Source organism: Littorina saxatilis, linkage group LG11 (genome assembly GCF_037325665.1).
Source record: "Littorina saxatilis isolate snail1 linkage group LG11, US_GU_Lsax_2.0, whole genome shotgun sequence".
Taxonomy (NCBI): domain Eukaryota; kingdom Metazoa; phylum Mollusca; class Gastropoda; order Littorinimorpha; family Littorinidae; genus Littorina; species Littorina saxatilis.
The window spans coordinates 18333619-18355646 of NC_090255.1; the positions used below are offsets into that span (position 1 = coordinate 18333619).

The 22028-nt window shown below is 38.3% G+C and overlaps 1 protein-coding gene across 1 annotated transcript in view; it reads left to right on the forward strand.

Annotated features, from left to right (window-relative positions):
* The window catches only part of LOC138979921 (beta-1,3-galactosyltransferase 5-like), a 34753-nt gene that overhangs the window by 11955 nt on the left and 770 nt on the right, over positions 1-22028 (forward strand). The window contains exons 2-5 of the mRNA XM_070352696.1: positions 3893-4754; positions 5062-5655; positions 7216-7361; positions 8264-20958. Of these exons, the coding sequence (XP_070208797.1) occupies positions 4518-4754; positions 5062-5655; positions 7216-7361; positions 8264-8732 (1446 nt within the window). The 5' untranslated portion in view covers positions 3893-4517 and the 3' untranslated portion in view covers positions 8733-20958. The remainder of the gene's footprint in view (positions 1-3892; positions 4755-5061; positions 5656-7215; positions 7362-8263; positions 20959-22028) is intronic.

A 22028-nucleotide genomic window follows, 5' to 3' on the forward strand; every position in this document is an offset into this window, starting at 1 on the left:
AAAACCAAACTGATTTTCATGAATTATTGTTCCAAGCACACTTTTTAGGCGTACTGCTAGACACTAAATCTGGTGCAAGCTCAGAAACGTCGAGTTGGTCAGTGACGAAGACAGGTGTGTTTTGGACAAGTGTTTACCAGCTCAACTGTGGCTGTCAACCCCTGACGGGTTATCTGTGACACCATTTCATTTTTCACGTGCACGTAATTGGGAACCCAATTGAAAGCCGTGTCTGTGTACGTGAGCCTCTCTCTCTCTCTCTCTCTCTCTCTCTCTCTCTCTCTCTCTCTCTCTCTCTCTCTCTCTCTCTCTCTCTCTCTCTCTCTCTCTCTCTCTCTCTCTCTCTCTCTCTCCATCATCCTTTAAGCACTTACAGTCATTAAACAGTTTTTAAAAAATGTGTTAAAAACCACTTAGTGTCTGAGTAGTTTAGCGCCTTTTGATTTGCCACACTTAGTATTACGTCAAAGATATGCTGTGCATTGTATGTTCTGAACATATTTTTGTTGTACTATTGCTACATGTTCGATTGCTACCAGCTTGTATTTATAATTACCTGCATAGTATACATTTGATTTTATGAATAACCACATATGTATGCTCTTCATGCCTCATCTTCATCATCATCATTATCATAATCATCATCGTCATCATCATCATCGATCATCGTCATCTTTATTATCACGTGCTGAAATTTTCCGACCTCCTTTTGTTGGTTAACTTTTTAACTTTTTAATTTTTAATTTTTTAATTATATAATTGTGTGTCTATGCGTCCCAAGGACAGATTGTAAGAAAAGGCGTAGCCTTAAATCTTAATCCTTGTTAAATAAAGTTCAATTCAATTCAATTCAATTCAATTTTTTCTCTCTCTCTCTGATTGTGTGTGTGTGTGTGTGTGTGTGTGTGTGTGTGTGTGTGTGTGTGTGTGTGTGTGTGTGTGTGTGTGTGTCTATGTCCGTGTGTCTGTGTCCGTGTGTCTGTATTTTTCTATTTGTCTGTACGTTTTTGCGTGCGTCTTAACACCTGGTATGTACATTATTAATGAGATCGATATCTTCTAGCGTTCAAGACCCGTGGTTGTTTTTCGATAAACTGTCAATCTTGAAAAGAAATGGCACTGTGTGTCTTTCTTAAACTGCTCCCTGCAGATTTTGTAATGTCGAAGATAATATCGTGTTTAAAGAATTCAGGCTGTGTTTAGAAAACACTTTGCTGTAGCTAATTAGCTCTTTGTACGTCGTTATTGCGCAAATGTGAGTATCATGGAAGAGACCTAAGGTAATAGTGTATATTATTATTTGTGCGGTTTTCTTGCTGATACTGGACTGTGTTTATTGCAAATGTCGGATAGGTTCTGGTTCACAAGTGTAATTACTTCGTTCAATTAGGGTGCATTCCTTGGAAGAAAATGACTGCTACGTTGTATCTTTCTCCGCATATTGTATCTATATGAAGCAGAGTAAAAACAGATTCAATAGTAATAGATTGCATGAGAAAGTAGAATTTAATTTACTCTATCATTATGTGACTTCTATGCATTGCATGACAAAATGTAAAATTGCCCGAATAAAACATTTTTACAGTACAATACAATACAATACAATACAATACAATAAACTTTATTAATCTCTAAAAGAGAAATTGCATTGCTGAGCTTTTGTGTCCGTAATAAAACATATATAAAACATTCAAAAATAAACATTTGTTCTTTGTCATTCATACATTCTTGTGTTCTTATACATTTCTTCAATTCATACATCAATATTCTATCATAATTATGTATATGAAGAAGAAAAAAAATTAATTTACACGAATTACATTGGGAAAATGGCGTACATAATGTTTTACAGACAACCCAAGGAGAGCATACGTATCAAATCAAGAATTATTAAAATGATCATCAAGGATCATGTCCTAACAGAAAAATGTCAGATTTGTTTGAGGACTGATTAAATACAGGCCGTCGCGCATTTTGCGGATATATATCCACGGCAGATTTCTTTTTCGAAAGACCTGTTCACACAATCACGGAGTCACTCACATTTTTCCTTTAACAGGCGAAGACTGTAAATGTCTGTAGTTTTCAAATGGCGTCGTTTACAGCAGCTGTGCAATAGCAGTATTCAAATTAGTAGTCACTGGACTATATAAATTAAATGATGATGATCATATAACCACTGAAAAAAACTCTTCGGCCCTAAGCGTATTACTTTTACCAGTCAAAATTAACTATCGATCAACACCCGGATTGCTTGCTGTGGGGGGATGGAATTCTCTTATGGATTAATGAATTTATCCCACACACAAAACAGAGTGCACAGAGAGCACCAAGGCTGTTCATTGTTGGTATGTTACAAGTGTTAGGATCATCTTATCCGATATAAAAACCCGCTCATATCTGAGATTGTGAGCTCAAATATTTTCAATATAAGAATTGTGCATTTAAAGACTATACATTCCTTTTGTTTAAGACGGTACATGAGACGGTAGGCTTACCATTAACTCTTACTTATGCAAGTTCAAGTTTTATTAGTCCATAACCCCTGGGGGCATTTTGAACAATAAATACAATCAATACAAGCATGATATATGCTAATATAGTAAATAAAAAATATAAAAAAAATAAAAAAATTAAGAAAAACTGTTACAAATTCTATTAATAAAATCCAAAATATTCTTTAGCAACTTCTTTTTCGTGGTAGCAAACAGCTTTTTAAATGTAAGTGCATTAGGTTTTTACCAATAGTAAGGTGGTAACAACTCAGCTCTTTCTTCTTTGAAAAAAATCACAGACAAATAAATAAGGGAATATCACCTATGTCTTGTGATACACATTTGGTGCAAGTTCTTTCTGACCTCGGGATGTTAAGATAACGTTCTTTCTGTACAGGCAAATTGTTATTTAATGTTCTAAACTTCATCATTGAAACACATTGCTGATATGGCAGGTGTGTGACATAGTCTTCACATGCAAAAATATCTTTAAACATTCAATAATTCCAAAACATTTTTTTTCCAATTTCTGTAAACCATTTATGGATATACTGGTCATACAAGCTTCTTTTTACTTTCTTTTTAAACCATGCGCTTGAGTATTGAACATTTTCTTGAAAAGTCCAAAGGCCAGAGAGACCAATTTCATTTAAGGTTTTTTCAATAAAACATAAATAATTAGATTCAATCATCTTGTTGATATACAATTTATAAGTAAAGCAATACACAATACTTGAAAATTTATTTTTATGAATAGGACTAATCAGTTTATACCAATAGCAAAGCATTCTACATTTCATATTAACATCTAGTGGATATCTTCCAAATTCACCAAATATCATAGCATTTGGAGTTGATTTTTTTAGTTTGAAAACAATTTTATAAAAACGCAATTGAAGTTTAGTAGCAAGTTCACAGGAACCAAAACCCCATACCTCACATCCGTATAGTAAAATTGGAGCAATCATTTTATCGAACAGGTCAACTTGTATGTCCACAGGCAGTGACAATTGTCTACAAGTACGCAAAAGAACAAACATTGCCCTTGAGGCACGATCATATAGATTCTTCTGTGCGACTGAAAATTTATTATTATGATTAATTTTAAGGCCCAAGTACATTACATCAAACACTATTTCGATTAAATTGCCATTATACGTAAACATGCAATGGTTTATTTCTAATTTTACCCCTGGAAAAAACTATAACTTTCGTTTTGTTTACATTAATATTTAGACGCCATGCACATGTTTACTTTCATCAAAAAGAAATGTCTAGGTTGCTAGAGGAGCCTAGTAACTGCGAAGCATTTACGTTACTGCGTTGGGTAATGTCCCGGGAGTAAAAGAAATGCGATGCGAAAGTTGCAAAGATTTTTGTTTTTGTTATGTGTGCAGGAACCAGAATTGATGTGAACGGGACAGGAACAGGAAAGGCGGAGCTGAATCTCTGGCAAGAGGAATACGTACTTACACCACAGTTCATATACTACGAGTTATCACCTGTGATCGACTTTCTGCGAATGTCCTTCTTCCTTCTGATATGATCGTTGCTGGTTCGTGGTCCATCGGGGTGACAAACAGCTAGTCAACAATCAGCAGTTATGTATGTGTTATAATAGCTAGGTGTGCCTTTGAATGTCACTTCGGCCATTTTGGAGGATTAGTGCCTTTGTTCTGCTTCAAGGTTCCTGTTTCGACATAGTAAGTTGCTGTTGGAAACATGGCTCTTGAAACCTTTCCCGTTGCAGTTTTTTTTTCGTGTCTAAAATAATGGCTTCTGTAATTAACACATCAAGTGGAAAAGAGGCTTGTACAAAGTCTGCAACAATTTAGTTTTTCTCAAAATACGTCCCAGATATTATGACAAACTACGTAGCAAACTCACAACAACACCATCAAAACATGGACCGACATCCATTTTGGATGTGAAAACTCGTCGACCATACATAACACCCGCCACCTTGCCTGCCTGAGAAAAAACCTCATCCTTTCAAAAAGAAAGCCAAGCCCGGCACGTGCTATGGCGTCATCAGTTTCCAGGAACACGCTGAAGATCAGCTTGGTGTGTCTTCTGGGCTTCACGGCCTTTTGTCTGGTGGTACTGGAGGTCACCTTGAACGATCAGCGACTGGAGGCCAGTCACCAGCGCTACTCTGCATCTAAAGGCCTTCAACGTGATTACCCCATTAGACAGCGGGGTATGCCTTCTATGGCATCCTCGGCTAGTCGCTCGGTTCTCAGCCCAGAGACCCAACAGGTACATGTATATAGTTAAAATTGAACCGTTTGGTTAAAGTTACAGACCAGATTCACTAATATCGCAGTTTTTAAATTGTGATAGTGGTCAAGCTCTTAACTTAATGTAAACATGAAGTATATACAACCCACAGTGACGAGACAGACAGACAGACAGACAGACAGACAGACATAACTGAATTTCAACGTATGGTTAAATCAACAACCCGTGATTTTTGTGCATTTTTTGTCTTTGTGAAATTTCTCAACTGTAAAAATCTGATTTGACCCAGGCAATGAAAAAACATTCAATTTCTGTCTCTGTGTAGAACCTCAGCCATTCGCCAGCCAGCTCTCAAAATGTTGGAACTGACCTAAAGGTCAGTGTTGGCGAGGTGTTTCGCATTATCGCGGGGACTTCAGTGAGGAATCTTATCGATAACTCATCCTTCCACGATGCGCCTGCCTCATTCTTCACCACTACGCCGTTTTCAAACGCTCAACAGAATAAAAAAAAACTCTCAACTCAGCGAGTGCCATCCGTAGAATCCAGTGTGCTGCTAGGATCGTTTCTTGGAGCAGTTCCACCACCTTCTATCATGGACCATTGTAAACTGGCCAGGCAGGGACCGACAGCTACGTCCAACCAGACCTTCACTTTCAAAAGTCAGTCTCTACCCAACGGTACCCGTCCGGTGAGCTGTAACGGCTGTTTCAACGCGAATTTTCCGGGGCTTATAGAAAACTGTGGTGTGTGCAATACGGGCATGGGAAACAGAAGCCAGAAAGTGGAGATGGTCATCGTGATACTGACCACTCACGGGGCGGTGGACAGACGCCAAGCGATACGTGACACGTGGGCGTCCGTGACGCGTAATAACACGGCGCACATCAGGCACGTCTTCCTCTTAGGAAGGGTCAAGGTTAGTGCAAGGGGTTGTTTCCCTTTGAGTTGGTTTGCTGTTTGGTTACCACTGCTATTTCTCTCTCTCTCTCTCTCTCTCTCTCTCTCTCTCTCTCTCTCTCTCTCTCTCTCTGTTAGCTGACACCGCTTGTTTCACAGGTAGTTTTTCTTGAATTTGTATTTACCTGTCCGACGAAAGTTCATTTAATTACGATGTTTGCTTGACAAGAATTATCTTTGGCGCCTTTCCATTTGTCTTTTTGTCCGTCCTTCCGTCAGCTTGACGTCCTTCTTACCGTGCTGTCTGTCTGCTTTCCTGTTTGTCTGTCTGTCTGTCTGTCTGTCTGTCTGTCTGTCTGCCTGCGTGCCTGTCTGCCTGCCTTCCTGTTTGTCTCTTAGTCTGCCTACCTTGTCTTCCCATCATCCCTAATGTCCTTTTGATGTTTATCTTTGGTTTAAGCGTGTTTGTCTTTCTAGTTTTTATATTTAGTCAAGTTTTGACTAAATATTTTAACATCGAGGGGGAATCGAGACGAGGGTCGTGGTGTATGTGCGTGTGTCTGTCTGTCTGTCTGTCTGTCTGTCTGTCTGTGTGTGTGTGTAGAGCGATTCAGACTAAACTACTGGACCGATCTTTATGAAATTTGACATGAGAGTTCCTGGGTATGAAATCCCCGAACATTTTTTTCATTTATTTGATAAATGTCTTTGATGACGTCATATCCGGCTTTTCGTGAAAGTTGAGGCGGCATTGTCACGCCCTCATTTTTCAACCAAATTAGTTGAAATTTTGGTCAAGTAATCTTCGACAAAGCCCGGACTTCGGTATTGCATTTCAGCTTGGTGGCTTAAAAATTAATTAATGACTTTGGTCATTAAAAATCTGAAAATTGTAAAAAAAAATAAAAATTTATAAAACGATCCCAATTTACGTTTATCTTATTTTCCATCATTTGCTGATTCCAAAAACATATACATATGTTATATTCGGATTAAAAACAAGCTCTGAAAATTAAATATATAAAAATTATTATCAAAATTTTTTTTCGAAATCAATTTAAAAACACTTTCATCTTATTCCTTGTCGGTTCCTGATTCCAAACATATATAGATATGATATGTTTGGATTAAAAACACGCTCAGAAAGTTAAAACGAAGAGAGGTACAGAAAAGCGTGCTATCGTTCTCAGCGCAACGAATACCCCGCTCTTCTTGTCAATTCCACGGGCACTGCCTTTGCCACGGGCGGTGGAGTGACGATGCTACGAGTATACGGTCTTGCTGCGTTGCGTTGCGTTCAGTTTCATTCTGTGAGTTCGACAGCTACTTGACTAAATATTGTATTTTCGCCTTACGCGACTTGTGTCTGTCTGTCTGTCTGCCTTCCTTGTCTTCTCGGCATCCCTTATGTCTCTCTGATGTCTGTCTTTCTAGTTTTCTTTTTGTCTGTCTTGTCTGTCTGTCTTTCTGTCTGCTTGCTTTAAAAAAAAATTCAGTCAGCCGGTTCTTCACCGACTCTCGATACATTCACGTCTGTTTTTTGGCCGTGAAATAAATGTCCCCTCCATCCCTTCACCAGGATGAACGCTCCATGAAGAGCGCACATGAGGAGCAGGCTCGTCACGGTGACATCATCATGTATGACTTCATGGACAGCTACTCCAACCTTACGTTAAAGACGTTGACAGCCATGCGCTGGGCCACCCGGTTCTGCGGCAATGCCAGGTGAGTACATTTGATGATTATTTTACTCTTGTAATTGTATACGCTGGTAACAACGCCAGGAGAACAATGGTTTTTTTTCTTTACTTTTGCAACCAAATAACTGGAAGATCGTTGGTTACACGGAAACGTGTACCCAATACCTTTGATGTCCACACTTGAAATTCACACCAGAGAGGAGGTGAATTAAGAACAAGGCGATAAGGCGGAGGGAAAGAATGTCTGTGCAGGCTGACATTAGCAGCCAGAAAGGAGGGCGCGAGAGCAGGTGATATATAGAAGCCTGAGAGCTAAAAGAGCAGGACAGTGAGGTGTTGAAGAGTGAAGATGCAATGGTCCCACTAAGCCATCGATCGTTGCTACCGGAAGTTGTAAATTACTTCCCTTGGATCACGACCACAACAGAGAACCAAGTACTCCTATCGCAGTCCAAGCATCACATTTTAGAAGATGCATGTATGTGTACGTACATCTCCTCGTCTGTCTGTTTGCATACCTCTACCTCTGCAAACAAGACGCATGCCCATGATTGCTCTCTTGCCTGGAGGACTGCGGGCCTTTCTGTCATCCCAACCCTCCCTCTCACTGTCTCTCTAACTGTTCTAACATTGTATGCACATTTGACAGCACAGTAAGTAATCCCAGACGCCTTCCTACGCGCGCATGACTTCTAAACAAAACAATAATATTTGTACAGGGGAACACCGTTATTTAAAAGACCTCTGAAATGTTCATATCTTTAACTTAAAGGAGGAATCTTCAAATGTAGTTAGATTAACAGATTATATGAACAGGAAATCTGAAAAGCAAGTTTTTTGTTTTTTAAAGGTAGGGGCGGGGTGTGGGGCTTAAAGGGTGAGTTCCACAGTGGTCTTTATACTATTCACTTTATTTTTGCTCCACAGGTTTTTGTTGAAAGCTGACGACGACATGTGGATCAACGTCCCCAATCTTCTCAACATCGCCAGACGCGAGAATGCAACGCTGCACACGGCAGTCGGAGGGGCCTGCCGTTTCAACGAACAACCCATCCGCAGCAAAAACTCCAAGTGGTACGCCTCCGTCAAAGCTTACCCTGAAAAAACCTACCCCGGCTTCTGCTCGGGGACAACTTACGTCACCAGCCTCAATGTGGCACGCCACGTCATTTCCGTTTCCCCTCACGTGCCTTTCTTTTACTTGGAGGACGTGTATGTGTCGTTGTGTATACAGAGGCTGGGGCCCCCTTTCAAACTGAAGGGACTGCGAGGATTTTTCCACGGCTGGTCGAACCCTTGCAAACTCCGAGCCGAGGAGACTGTGACTGTGCATCAAGTAAGCCCTGCAAAGCTGAAGGAGATATGGAAAGCCCAATGCCCGTCCGTAACACAATAGAATCGTGTGTGATACATAAAGTGTATAATATATCACATTTGTGCTGTTCACAATCAAACAGCTCAGCAGACAAAAGGTGTAGTTTACAATAATTGGGGGTTCTTTATCTGAACTTGAATTTGCGACTTGACGCTGGTGGTGTTGAGTTGTGCAACACGTCGATATATGCTTTGAATATGATTTTAATACAGACATATTACGTTTGTATGAGGATTCACAGCCTAAGCGAATCACGGGATGAAGAATTTTGCCTCCAGAGTCTACGACAAAACCGATAACTTGGAGATAAAGTCAGTTCAAGACAAAATAATCTAAGCCCAGACCGTCCATTCAAACCGAGACGAGTGGAGTCTAGTTGTTGAGTGACTAATATCAAATTTGGCAACTCAAGGAAGTCTACAGCGCACTTGCATCGTCATCTGTGCATTTAAATGTAAACTCCAAGGAGTGCATGTTCAACAGCTGACTGGGTAAGCTTATTGAAACAAACATGAACCTAAAACACACAAACAAAAACAACGAGCAGACTATTGGTGTGGTATTAAAACTAAAAGCCCCGTCTGCCCCACGATGAAAACTGCGGCAGAAGAACTTCGGGGAAAAGATTCAACTGGAGTGATACTCACTGACCGTGAAACACACACACACGCACACACACACACACACACACACACACACACACACACACACACACACACACACACACACACACACACACACACACAAGTGCAATACTTGGAACATCCGCTGGCATACTTCACATAGGTGTGGCTTCATTTTCTGTTGTTTGCGGTGTCACAGACGTTGCTCATGGTAGCTCTGTGGTTTTCCTCTATTACAAGCCTTGGGTTTTTTTTAAATAAATATTGACTTGACTTGACTTGACACCCAGGGCACTGAATACCGTGCGGCTTTCATCCAGTATTCAAGATCACCGTTTGTTCCTCCGTCTAGCAGGGTGCCCTGTTTCAATCGCTTAGTCAGCGGCATCAAGTTATTGACAAGCAACTGACACAGAGATATTATATTCATGAATACGGCTTTGAACGCAAAGAGCATATAGCTCTTTAGAGCATGTACTTAAAGGGATAGCCTTGCTCATTATCTCAAATGTGCCCAAACTTGAACATGGGATGCGGTTATACCTTCGCTTGGACACTTACCGAAATTCAAGATCATGGCTGCTTTCTGTGCAGAATTAGAATGTTTTTATAAATTAATTTCACAGATTGGCACAAGTAGCTTTCAAGAATTCATTAAAAAAATCAATTCTACACAGAAAGCATCCATGCTGGTAATTTTTGGTATGTGGGCAAGTGGTGGGATAGCCTTAACCCATGTAAAAATCCTGGCAAGATCTGAACAGGTGAGCCAATTTGTTCACACTTGAAGAGTTGTGTCTTTAAATGTCCACTGTATTATTTTTTACTGTTTGTAAAGCGGTCTGAGACTTATTTTGTGGTAAAAAGAAATATGTAAGAACGATTTGTTCTTGTTATTATTAGCTAAAACCATTGCCTTAAACCAAGAATCCTTGAGAAAAAAAGTTTCAGAAACTTTGATCAGAAAAAAAACAAAGGTAAGCTTATGTTTTTTTCCAATACATTTGTTTTAATTATATGGAATAAAAAGTAAAATGCTGAGAACCCACAATCAATAAACAAGATCTTGCCTATAAATTGGCAAGGTCGGCTTGATTACCCAATACTTGTGTTACAATTATGGGAAACTGTAAAAAACTAAGATCAGTCTATGTTGTGCAAACTTGCGTATCGATGTTGAAGGCCTGATTACCCGATGATTACCTGATGATTACCCGATGATTACCCAATACTTGTGTTACAATTATGGGAAACTACAATGAAGAAACAAGATTTTTTTGTGAAAGAAATGCGTATAAATTGGCAAAGTATGCATGTTTACCCGATACTTGTGTTACAAGTATAGGGAATAAGGGGCAAAATGCAAAAATGCGTGTTTTTCCGTGTTTGCAGTCCTGTCCGAGCCAGTGTGACCGTTTTATTTTTGACATATCTTGGCTCGCACGCAATCTTTTGTATGCATAATAATAATCACCCGCACAATCAAACAAGTCGCGTAAGGCGAAATTATGACATTTAGTCAAGCTGTCGAACTAACAGAATGAAACTGAACTCACTGCATTTTTACAGCAAGAGCGTATACTCGTAGCATCGTCAGTCCACCGCTCGATGCACAGGCAGTGAAATTGACAAGAAGAGCGGGGTAGTAGTTGCGCTGAGAAGGATAGCACGCTTTTCTTTATCTCTATTCTTTTTAACTTTCTAAGCGTGTTTTTAATCCAAACATATCACATCTATATGTTTTTGAAATCAGGAACCCACAAGGAATAAGATGAAATTGTTTTTAAATCGATTTCGGAAATTTTATTTTAATAATAATTTTTATATTTTTAATTTTTAGAGCTTGTTTTTAATCCGAATATAACATATTTATATGTTTTTGGAATCAGAAAATGATGAAGAATAAGATAAACGTAAATTTGGATCGTTTTATAAAAAATAATTTTTTTACAATTTTCAGATTTTTAATGACCAAAGTCATTAATTAATTTTTAAGCCACCAAGCTGAAATGCAATACCGAAGTCCGGGCTTTGTCGGAGATTACTTGACCAAAATTTCAACCAATTTGGTTGAAAAATGAGGGCGTGACAGTGCCGCCTCAACTTTCACGAAAAGCCGGATATGACGTCATCAAAGACATTTATCAAAAAAATGAAAAAAACGTTCGGGGATATCATACCCAGGAACTCTCATGTCAAATTTCATAAAGATCGGTCCAGTAGTTCAGTCTGAATCGCTCCACACACACACACACACGCACACACGCACATACACCACGACCCTCGTTTCTTTTTTTTTTTTTTTTTTCAAACAATTTTATTCACATAAATAACAACAATTAACAATATCTCATACAATGAATTAAATACAACTTATCGAGAACAGCAAGCTAACTTTTTTAACGTTTTGTTCTTCGAACACTCACACAAAAATGCTTCTTATCTGTAACTGCCTATTAAAAATACTTTCCAACGGTAAAAACGAATTTGTTTTTAATGTGGTTCAATTTATACATAGTTGCCTTTCTCACCATTACAAAATGCATACCAAATAAAACATCATTAACATTCAAAATAATCTTAATTTCTAAAGTACGAAAAATAAATTCTTCAATAAACTTCCAGAATTTGTATACAACCGGGCATTCAAAAAGAAGTGTTCAATGAAATCAGTTACATCACAGCAGTAATTACATTTATTAGTTTCCGTTACTTTCATTTTACACAGGAGAATGTTGGTCGGATAAATGTTGTGCATAATTTTCCAGTGTAAAACTCTTAATCTAGTCTCTTGTGTTGACTGATAGGCAACTATCCAGGATCGTTCATCAATTTCTACATTAAACTTTCTCTTCCAAAATCCTCCGGAACATGGTACATCTGTTTTCATATTAATAATCTCTTTCCTGTATTCGCTGGCACTTAACACATTTTTGCCGTTAAACAGTGGTAAGGTAATACAAACATCATCAGTCATATTTACAGCATTTTTCCTCATAAATAATGACACAGCAGCTTTTACAACATTATATTCAAGAATTCGGTTTGGCGAATATCCAATCAAATCACATATATCTTGATATGATAATATATCTCCCGAACGTACAATGTCAGTTAATACCAATACACCTCGTTGTATCCAACTCTCAAAAAATAAAATCGATTCCCCCTCGATGTTAAAATATTTAGTCAAAACTTGACTAAATATAAAAAGAGTTGGGCTTAATGTATTTCCTTGATGTACTCCCTTTTTAACCAATACATCTGGTGAATATCCACCTTGCATTTGTGTGCATATCTTTGTATTAATATACATGTTTTTGATTATATTGTAGCATTTACCTCTTATGCCGGTTTTGTATATCTTAAGTAAAAGTGCATCATGCCAAACGTTATCAAAAGCTTTTCGAAAATCTACGAAACATCCATATAAGCTACCATTTTTAGTATTGATAATATCGTCTACAATTTTCTTCAGAATGAATATTTGATCCATCGTTCGGTATCCTTTTCGAAACCCAGCTTGTTCTTTTATCAAAATATTCTTTTTTTCTAAAAAGTTGTTGATTCTTGAATTTATGATTTTACAAAACAATTTTCCCAAATTACTACCAAGAGTGATTCCTCTATAGTTACTCGGATTCATTGGATCTCCTTTTTTATGCAATGGTACACTTATTCCAGTCTTCCATTCTGTAGGATAGTTACCACTTGTAAGAATAATGTTGAATAGATTAACTAATATTTTAGTCATATGATCTAAACTTGCTTTTATAATTTCATTGGTTATTCTATCTTTTCCGGATGACTTCTTATTTTTCAACGTTTTACATTCTTTTTTTAATTCTTTCTCTGTTATGGGGTCATCTAAAATAGGTGTATAACAATGTGTGTGCATCTTCTTTAATTCCTCATTTACTATGTATTTTCTTTCATCAAAAACTTTAGTTTCTGTTCCTATCAATTTCTCTAAATGATCAATCCATTTCATTGGATTGATTGCACATTTTTAGTTGTATTGACTTCACCCATCGTCTTTAAATCTTTTAGAGTTTTCCACATAGCACTTGGATCGTTATTAAATTCGTCATTCAATTTCTTTACTAAATTATCTTTATGTGTGTGTGTGTGTGTGTGTGTATGTGTGAGTGTGTGTGTGTGTGTGTTTGTGTGTCTCTCTCTCTCTCTCTCTCTCTTTCTCTCTCTCTCTCTCTCTCTCTCTCTCTCTCTCTCTCTCTCTCTCTCTCTCTGAATTTAGCACGTAGTAGATAAAACTCCCAATGATGTTGTGTATGGTGAATTGGGTAGGTATCCTCTTTGGGTGACAACAGTCACAAGGTTGATTAAATATTGGTTACGGTTATTGAGACAGCCAGACAATTTTTATTCAAAGAAGGCATACAAAATGTTGTTCAACCTCCACGAAAAAGGTGGTATCACATGGGTAACGCATGTAAAGGCAGTTCTGTGTGAAAATGAATTTGACCAAATTTGGATGTTTGGAAGTGGAAACGAGAGGGTGTTTTTTTGCAGAACTGAAGGAGAGGCTCTGCAGTTCCTTCTGTCATGATTGGCGTAATCATTTGGACTCGAGTGAGCGCCTATCACTGTATGGAAAATATAAAGCCTGTTTTGAAAAAGAACGTTATGTGGACATTGTATGGAAAGATGTGTACAGAAATGTCATCGCTCAATTTAGAATGGGCGTTTCACGGATAAATATCCACAGATATCGCTTCCAAAATTCAACAGAAAACAAGTGTTGCCCCTTTTGTGAAGATAAATTAGAGACCGAAATCCATTTTTTGTTTGAATGCCAAACATATTGTGAGTTAAGAATAAAATATTTAGCACAGTTTTTAAGTGTTGGTGATCAGTTGGGCAGTATGATTACCATGTTTAAAAAACAAGACACAGAAACAATTGTAGATTTAGCAAAGTTTTTGTTTTTTGCATTTCAGTTAAGATTGTCAATGTTAAATAATAATGAGGATTAATTGTCGCTGAAGGTTTTGTTGTTGCTGTATTTATTGTTCGGTTGTATGTATATATTAGGCAGCATTGATGTGCAAGATTATAGATAGAGGAAAGCTTGGAACAAACCACTGTGTATTTTGCATACGTTTAAATATCATGTTTTCTATTTTTTCCTGTGATTCATGTGTATTCCCCCATTGAAAGGGGCTGTAGGCCCATATTCAATTAAACTGTGTCAGTGTCAGTGTCAGTGTCAGTGTCTCTCTGAATTTTATACTGAAGAGAAATCTCTTCTTTGGACGTTCCATGTATCAGGGCTGTGATGGTTTATGAGTCAAATCACAAGCACGTAAATCGAATGGCCTAGCTCGGTTCCTGATGGTACATGCGCATGGCAGGAAGCCTAGACTACATAAGTTCATGGTGCCTTGCATGGCACTAGCTGTCATTAATTCAAGTGCCTGTGGTCGACCTGGACACTCTTCTGTTGTAAACATTGCACATTTGTTGTCTCGTTGTTTGTTGTTATTCATGTACTTAGAAGTGGAGACATCGTGTGGGTGGCCGAGTGGTAACGCACTTGCGCTCGGAAGCAAGAGGTTGCGAGTTCGACCCTGGGTCAGGGCGTTAGCAATTTTCTCCCCCCTTTCCTAACCAAGGTGGTGGGTTCAAGTGCTAGTCTTTCGGATGCGACGAAAAACCGAGGTCCCTTCGTGTACACTACATTGGGGTGTGCACGTTAAAGATCCCACGATTGACAAAAGGGTCTTTCCTGGCAAAATTGTATAGGCATAGATAAAAATGTCCACCAAAATACCCGTGTGACTTGGAATAATAGGCCGTGAAAAGTAAGATATGCGCCAAAATGGCTGCGATCTGCCGGCCGATGTGAATGCGTGATGTATTGTGTAAAAAAAATTCATCTCACACGGCAGAAGTAAATCCCTGCACCTTGAATATATGCGCGATATAAATTGCATAAAAAAAAAATTTAAAAAAATTAAAAAATAAATCTTTGCGCTTAGAACTGTACCCACGGAATACGCGCGATATAAGCCTCATATTGATTGATTGATTGAGTGTGTGATAATAGGGCTCATTTACACGAGAGGGGATGTAACTTTAATGTTCACGGGTGTGCAATTTCGTGTTCATTCTTCTATCGCTTGTTTCTGAATCCATCAAGATTCGGAATATGTACGGAATTCTCGAACTTGGGTCTTGTGCAAAACAATTAATGCCTGCATGGTTTCCTGACTTTTTACATTTAGTCAAGTTTTGACTAAATGTTTTAACATAGAGGGGGAATCGAGACGATGGTCGTGGTGTATGTATGTGTGTGTGTGCGTGTGTGTGTGTGTGTGTAGAGCGATTCAGACTAAACTACTGGACCGATTTTTATGAAATTTGACATGAAAGTTCCTGGGTATGATATCCCCGGATACTTTTTTTTATTTTTTTCGATAAATGTCTTTGATGACGTCAAATCCGGCTTTTTGTAAAAGTTGAGGCGGCACTGTCACACCCTCATTTTTCAATCAAATTGATTGAAATTTTGGCCAAGCAATCTTCGACGAAGGCCGGACTTCGGTATTGCATTTCAGCTTGGTGGCTTAAAAATTAATCAATGACTTTGGTCATTAAAAATCTGAAAATTGTAAAAAAAAATAATAATTAAAAGCGATCCAAATTTACGTTCATCTTATTTTTCATCATTTTCTGATTCCAAAAACATATAAATATGTTATATTTGGATTAAAAACAAGCTCTGAAAATTACAAATATAAAAATTATGATCAAAATTAAATTTTCCAAATCAATTTAAAAACACTTTCATCTTATTCCTTGTCGGTTCCTGATTCCAAAAACATACAGATATGAATGTTTGGATTAAAAACACGCTCAGAAAGTTAAAACGAAGAGAGGTACAGAAAAGCGTGCTATCTTTCTCAGCGCAACTGCCTTTGCCATGAGCGGTGGACTGACGATGCTACGAGTATACGGTCTTGCTGAAAAATTGCATTGCGTTCAGTTTCATTCTGTGAGTTCGACAGCTTGACTAAATGTTGTATTTTCGCCTTACGCGACTTGTTTAATTTGTTTTGTGCAGTTGCTTTTAACAAAAATTACTTGGGTAACACACTTTGCAAACTTCTTTCTTTTGCTATGTGTGACAACTGTTGTTATTGATGCATTGGTAGCAATGTTGATTGATCGGTTGATTGGTTGACTATTTGATTGATTTGGGGAGGGCTCAGAATGAATTCTCCTTTATTATGAAAATAGTTTCATTAATAAAATAAGTCAGGTATTTAAAGTGCTTCACACGCACACACACACACTCATACTAAATAAATAATAAGCATACACATTGCAGTAAAAACTCACGCTTTAATCCTTATTTGATTTATTACACATTATTATTATTATTATGGAAAGCTTATATAGCGCGAACCACAACTGTGCTCTCCGCGCTTTACATATCAATTAATTACACATCAAATGATATGGCATTTTGCAGCCAGGAGAAAAAGAAAATGAAGATACCACTTTTTGAAAGATTCTTGCAGCCTGAAACCAAGAAAGCCGATATCCAATGGACAAGCTATCAAGGTTTGCTACCTGGTAATAAGTAGTTAAAAGTATATGTTCCTTTCGGTGTAAGCAATCATTTTCTTCACCACTGGTCAGTTCAGGCTTTCACACACAATAAGAGCCAGGATAAAGAATCCTTCAATAGCCGTTTTCTGCGGGAAATCCTTCTTCTTCTACGTTCGTGGGCTGAATTTTACGTGTATGACCGTTTTTACCCCGCCATGTATGCAGCCATACGCCGCTTTCGGAGGAAGCATGCTGGGTATTGTTGTGTTTAGATAACCCACCGAACTCTGACATGGATTACAGGATCTTTTCCGTGCGCACTTGGTCTTGTGCTTGCGTGTACACACAAAAGGGGATAAGCCACAAGCAGGTCTGCACATAAGTTGACCTGGGAGATCGGAAAAATCTGCACACTTAACCCACCAGGCGACCGCGGCCGGGATTCGAACCCTCGACCTTCCGATTAGGAGGCCGACGTCTTACCACCCCGCCACAGCGCCCGTCTGCGGGAAATGTCTTGTTGAATTAACTTTGCAAGCGACATCCACGTTTTTCTGCTGAACTAAATCAGCAAAAAGCTCCTCCTCTGCACAGAATGCAGCCGTGATGCTGATTTTTGTGTATGTGTCCAAGTGACAGAATGCTCTAATTTCATGTGAAAGCCTATATATATGGCGGTTAACTTCATTGTGTACTCAAGAAGGACGGTCTTTCCGTTTGCCTAACAGATATTAAATTAAATCTGCACACACACAAAATTCAATACAAAGAAGCGACGATCAAACCAAGAATTTCTTTAGTGGGTGTTATAATAGGGGAAGGGCTCCTAATATGGACCGGCTCCTAATATGGACCACCTCTTGATCTGACAAACAAAAAGCGCTAGAGCGCTAAAAACAATTTCATTCGCTTTATTCACCCTCTCTGGATAAGTTGCACATGTCAAAACAGTTGCAGAAACACAAACCTCAAAACCGTTAGGCTTTTTCGCTTTTTTCACTTTTGGCAGCGTTCACTCTAAATTTGCGGCCTAAAACGGACTCGTTTCTGTCCACAGCCAGAGCTTTCATAACACAAAAATTGTTATACTGTATATGACAGCTAAGACAGTATTTGTTACATTTTAGCAGTGTGTACCCCGAGGTTCTACTGCAAACAAATAGCAAAACCTCAAAGTATGTGTGAGTCCCCTAATATGGACCACCTTCAACAAATCGAAGAAAATAAAAACTAAAGGCAATTTCAATTAATTCATTAAGAAGCTTGCTGAAAATAACCTATAACTAGCCCTCGACATTTCAAAAAAAAAATCAAATTGTCTTCTTTTTTTGGAAGTTGATAATTTAACTTATTTTTACTCTGTTTTTGATATGCTTCTTTAGTTTCCTGGTGTGCTTCAAATAATGGTCTGAACAGGCTCGTCACTTTCACTGCCTTTTGCACTAGCGGCGGACTACAGTCATTGTGAACAAATGCAGTGCGTTCAGTTTCATTCTGTGAGTTCCACAGCTTGACTAAATGTAGTAATTTCGCCTTACGCGACTTTTTTCTTTCTTTGTTTTTAACAAACCTGAACAACAAGAAAAACTAGGCAGAACACATCAGGACCACTAATTTGCTTGTGATGTTTTCATTGAACCATGCACTTTTTTTGAAAAAAACACACCAAATAATGTAGAAAACATAGAGACGCTTTTTTTTAATAGATATACAGTGGAACCCGCTTATAAGAAAGTCCAGAGGAAATTATTTTTGCTTTCTTATATCTGAGGTGTTTCTTATCGGGAGACGCTGGATATGAAAAATATTGTTCTCTTATCCGAGGAAAAACATATGTCATCATATGTTTGGAAATGCATTGCATTATATGCTCGCAGGCAGGTGCATGAATGTGTCTGTGATAATGAATGTTTATGTTTGTAATTCTATGTCGTTGGGATAATAATTATAAGTATGTGCGTGCTAATTAATATGTGTATTTTAATGTGTTATTCCCGACTTGTATAGAAGGGTTTCACACATTAAAATACACATATTAAGGGTTTGGGACATAGCACATGGTGGCAGCCATTATTAGTCTTGGCTTTCCCATGTGTGTGTGGAGCCTCAAACCTCCTGTTAAAGTACACGTGGAAAACTCACTTTTGAACAAGAGTTAAGAAAAGTGTCGTGGCGATGTTGTTTGCTTGTTTTTGAGTGTTTTTTTCCGACAGCAGGTCCAATCTTTTTCGTTCTATAACTTGTTCTTTTCTTTGATTCTATGTTCCTAAACCTGAACTTGTAACCAAAATGTGTCTAGGTTCTAATGGAGTTCCATATCGATACATACCGACACATATTTAGCAAGCACAAGGAGAGTAATCGCTATCTGAGTGTAAATATTCAGAACTGTGTACAATGAATAATTATACAAATTAGATTGTTGTTTGCTTTTTTAAGATAGAATTTCTGTTCATCGCTTTACCAATTTTTTGTTTGTAACAGGAAAAGAACAAAAGGTCAATGAAATTTAGCCATTTCTCTAACACAAGACGAGCTTTGTTAAATCTGCACTATGGGATTTACAACAGAATATTTAGGGAATGTAGTACGAAGTATACCACGACGCAACAGTCTTAATCTTGTTACTTACATTACATTGGTAACATTGTTTTTGTACAAGCTCGAAACCGAATTTATATTTCCAAAATAGGGCTGTAATAGGTTTGCCTACAGTGTTTTGTTAAGGATTATTCGGATCTGCAGGGAATTCATGAAACATGAACATCTAACATATGTATAAGAGAGAGAGAGAGATAGAGTAAGAGAGAGACTGATCTGGCTGACTGACTGATTGACTGATCTTTGATACATAGGACAGAGTTTTTAGTCACAGCTTAGTCTCTCTCTCTCTCTCTCTCTCTCTCTCTCTCTCTCTCTCTCTCTCTCTCTCTCTCTCTCTCTCTCTCTCTCTCTCTCTCTTTACATTAACAAGCATCTTCTAACGCATTTTAACCAAAACAATTTACTTCACCCTAAACAATTGGGTTTTAGAGCTAACCATTCATGCCATACTGCCTTAATTTCTCTTGTTGATCAATGGCTAGAGAAAATAAATTAATGACAATGAATTCTGTGGTGCCAATTTTGTTGATTTTGTCAAAGCCTTTGACGTTATTGATCACACGTTATTACTGAGAAAATTCGCATTGTATGGCGTCGGAGTCGAAACTGTCAAACTTATTAGTTCATTTCTCAACACACTGTACTTACAAACGCCTCGGCGTCGAGCATGCAAGAAGTAGAATACGGTGTACCACAAGGATCGGTTTTAGGACCCCTCCTCCTCTCTATATACATTAATTATCTCCCCCTTCATATTCAAAATGTATGTGAACTTTTTGCAGATTACACCACAATTGACTCCAGCAACATAAATTTAACTCGCTTATCAGAATCACTTCAAAGGAGTTTGCACCAGTTGACAGAGTGGACTGAACTAAACCATATGTCTCTTAACCCAAAGAAAACCAAATATATGAACATAACAACAAGACAAAAACGCCAGAATCTTATTTCGGCTGGTCCTGCTTTAATGCTGGATGGTGAAATAGTTGAAAAAGTCGATCATCACAAAGTACTGGGTTTTGTTATCGATAACAACTTGTCTTGGTCAACCCACATAGAACAACTTAAAGGAAAAGTCCAAGGTTTAGGGTCACTTTTGATATGTTGACCCTCTTAATTCATCAACCACAAATGCGTGTGTAAAAATGAACACAGAAATCCAAAAAGTATACTTTGACTCGTTTTTGGTTGTTCTGAATCGTTCCATCGCGCGCGCAGTCTTGGCTCATGACCTTGTGCACATACGTGTGCTACGTCACGAGCCTTGAACAACAAATATGGCCGGCTCAAGCAGTGATGAAGACAAGTGGAATACGGACCGGTTTTCAGCCAGCCTGAGGTTTTTAGCGTGCCCGTTTGAGCCTCTTCGTCGTCAAAATGCTGGCGAGGCCACAAGGAACTGCTTGAAACAGAGCCAGCATAAGCGGCAATACGAAATGGTATGTGATTCTCTTTGTTGTGATGTTGACACACTAGTCCGTATACCCTCTTGCATGCTAGATCGAAGTCAGGTGTGTTTTTCACAGATCAGTTGATGTTCTTCCACAGATCTGTAAGCATGTAAAGATTATGGATTTATGCTATTATTTCAGGCATCTGGTGTTGTTTATTTTCCTATCTTTAATCAAGGATTTCGTCCTTGAACTGCCCAGTTTAGAATAAATGCTTCCACAGTGACTGACAGTGATGCTCACACGCGACTATCCTTATTTTGTCTTGGAAGTCTGAGTAATTCTTCAGTCACACAACGAAACATGTAGACAGCAAGTTAACATTGCGCAAAGCCTGTTTTTTGCGGACAAAACTGTAATTATCCTGGTATTTTTATTTGCGACAGTAAGACACTACATGACATCGACACCACTAAACAGTAAAACTTTTTTGAAATGGCGGTGGGCTGCTTTCATGTGCTAATACTAATAGTGATCCTGACATTTTTCTTGCGAAACGGTCAAAGGGAAGTAATTAATGAATTTAGTTTTTTTAAACAAGCACACGTGATTTCCGATCTCAAACTAGATCTGAAATCAAGATTTTCTGAGCAGTGGCGAAACGCTGATGGCGTGATATCGCAAGCCGTTTTGGAAGCAAATAAGCACTGTCAGTGTCAGACATATGCTGAAACACAATTACAGCAGTTCAAACTTTTTGATTATTGATTTTTAGGAGGACGCAATATCGGACAGTCACACTACAAAAAGACAATGCGTTAGTGCATAGATCGGTATTCTCAAACGTCACGAACAGACAGTACGTTGCTACTATATATTTTACTGTATTAACAAAACCTCACAGTCCCATTAAAAATGTGTGGTGTGTGCCGAAAAGCAACCATATGAGATTCAGTCAGTGGGACCCTGAATCTACCTGGGGTAAAAACGGGTTATTGACTCTCATTGCATGAATTTTTAAACTGAATATATACATGTACTACTGTTCGTGTTGTTTTTGTGATCCACTGCAATTTCTGTGTATACCTTAGAATCTCAAGGTATTATTTGAATGGGGC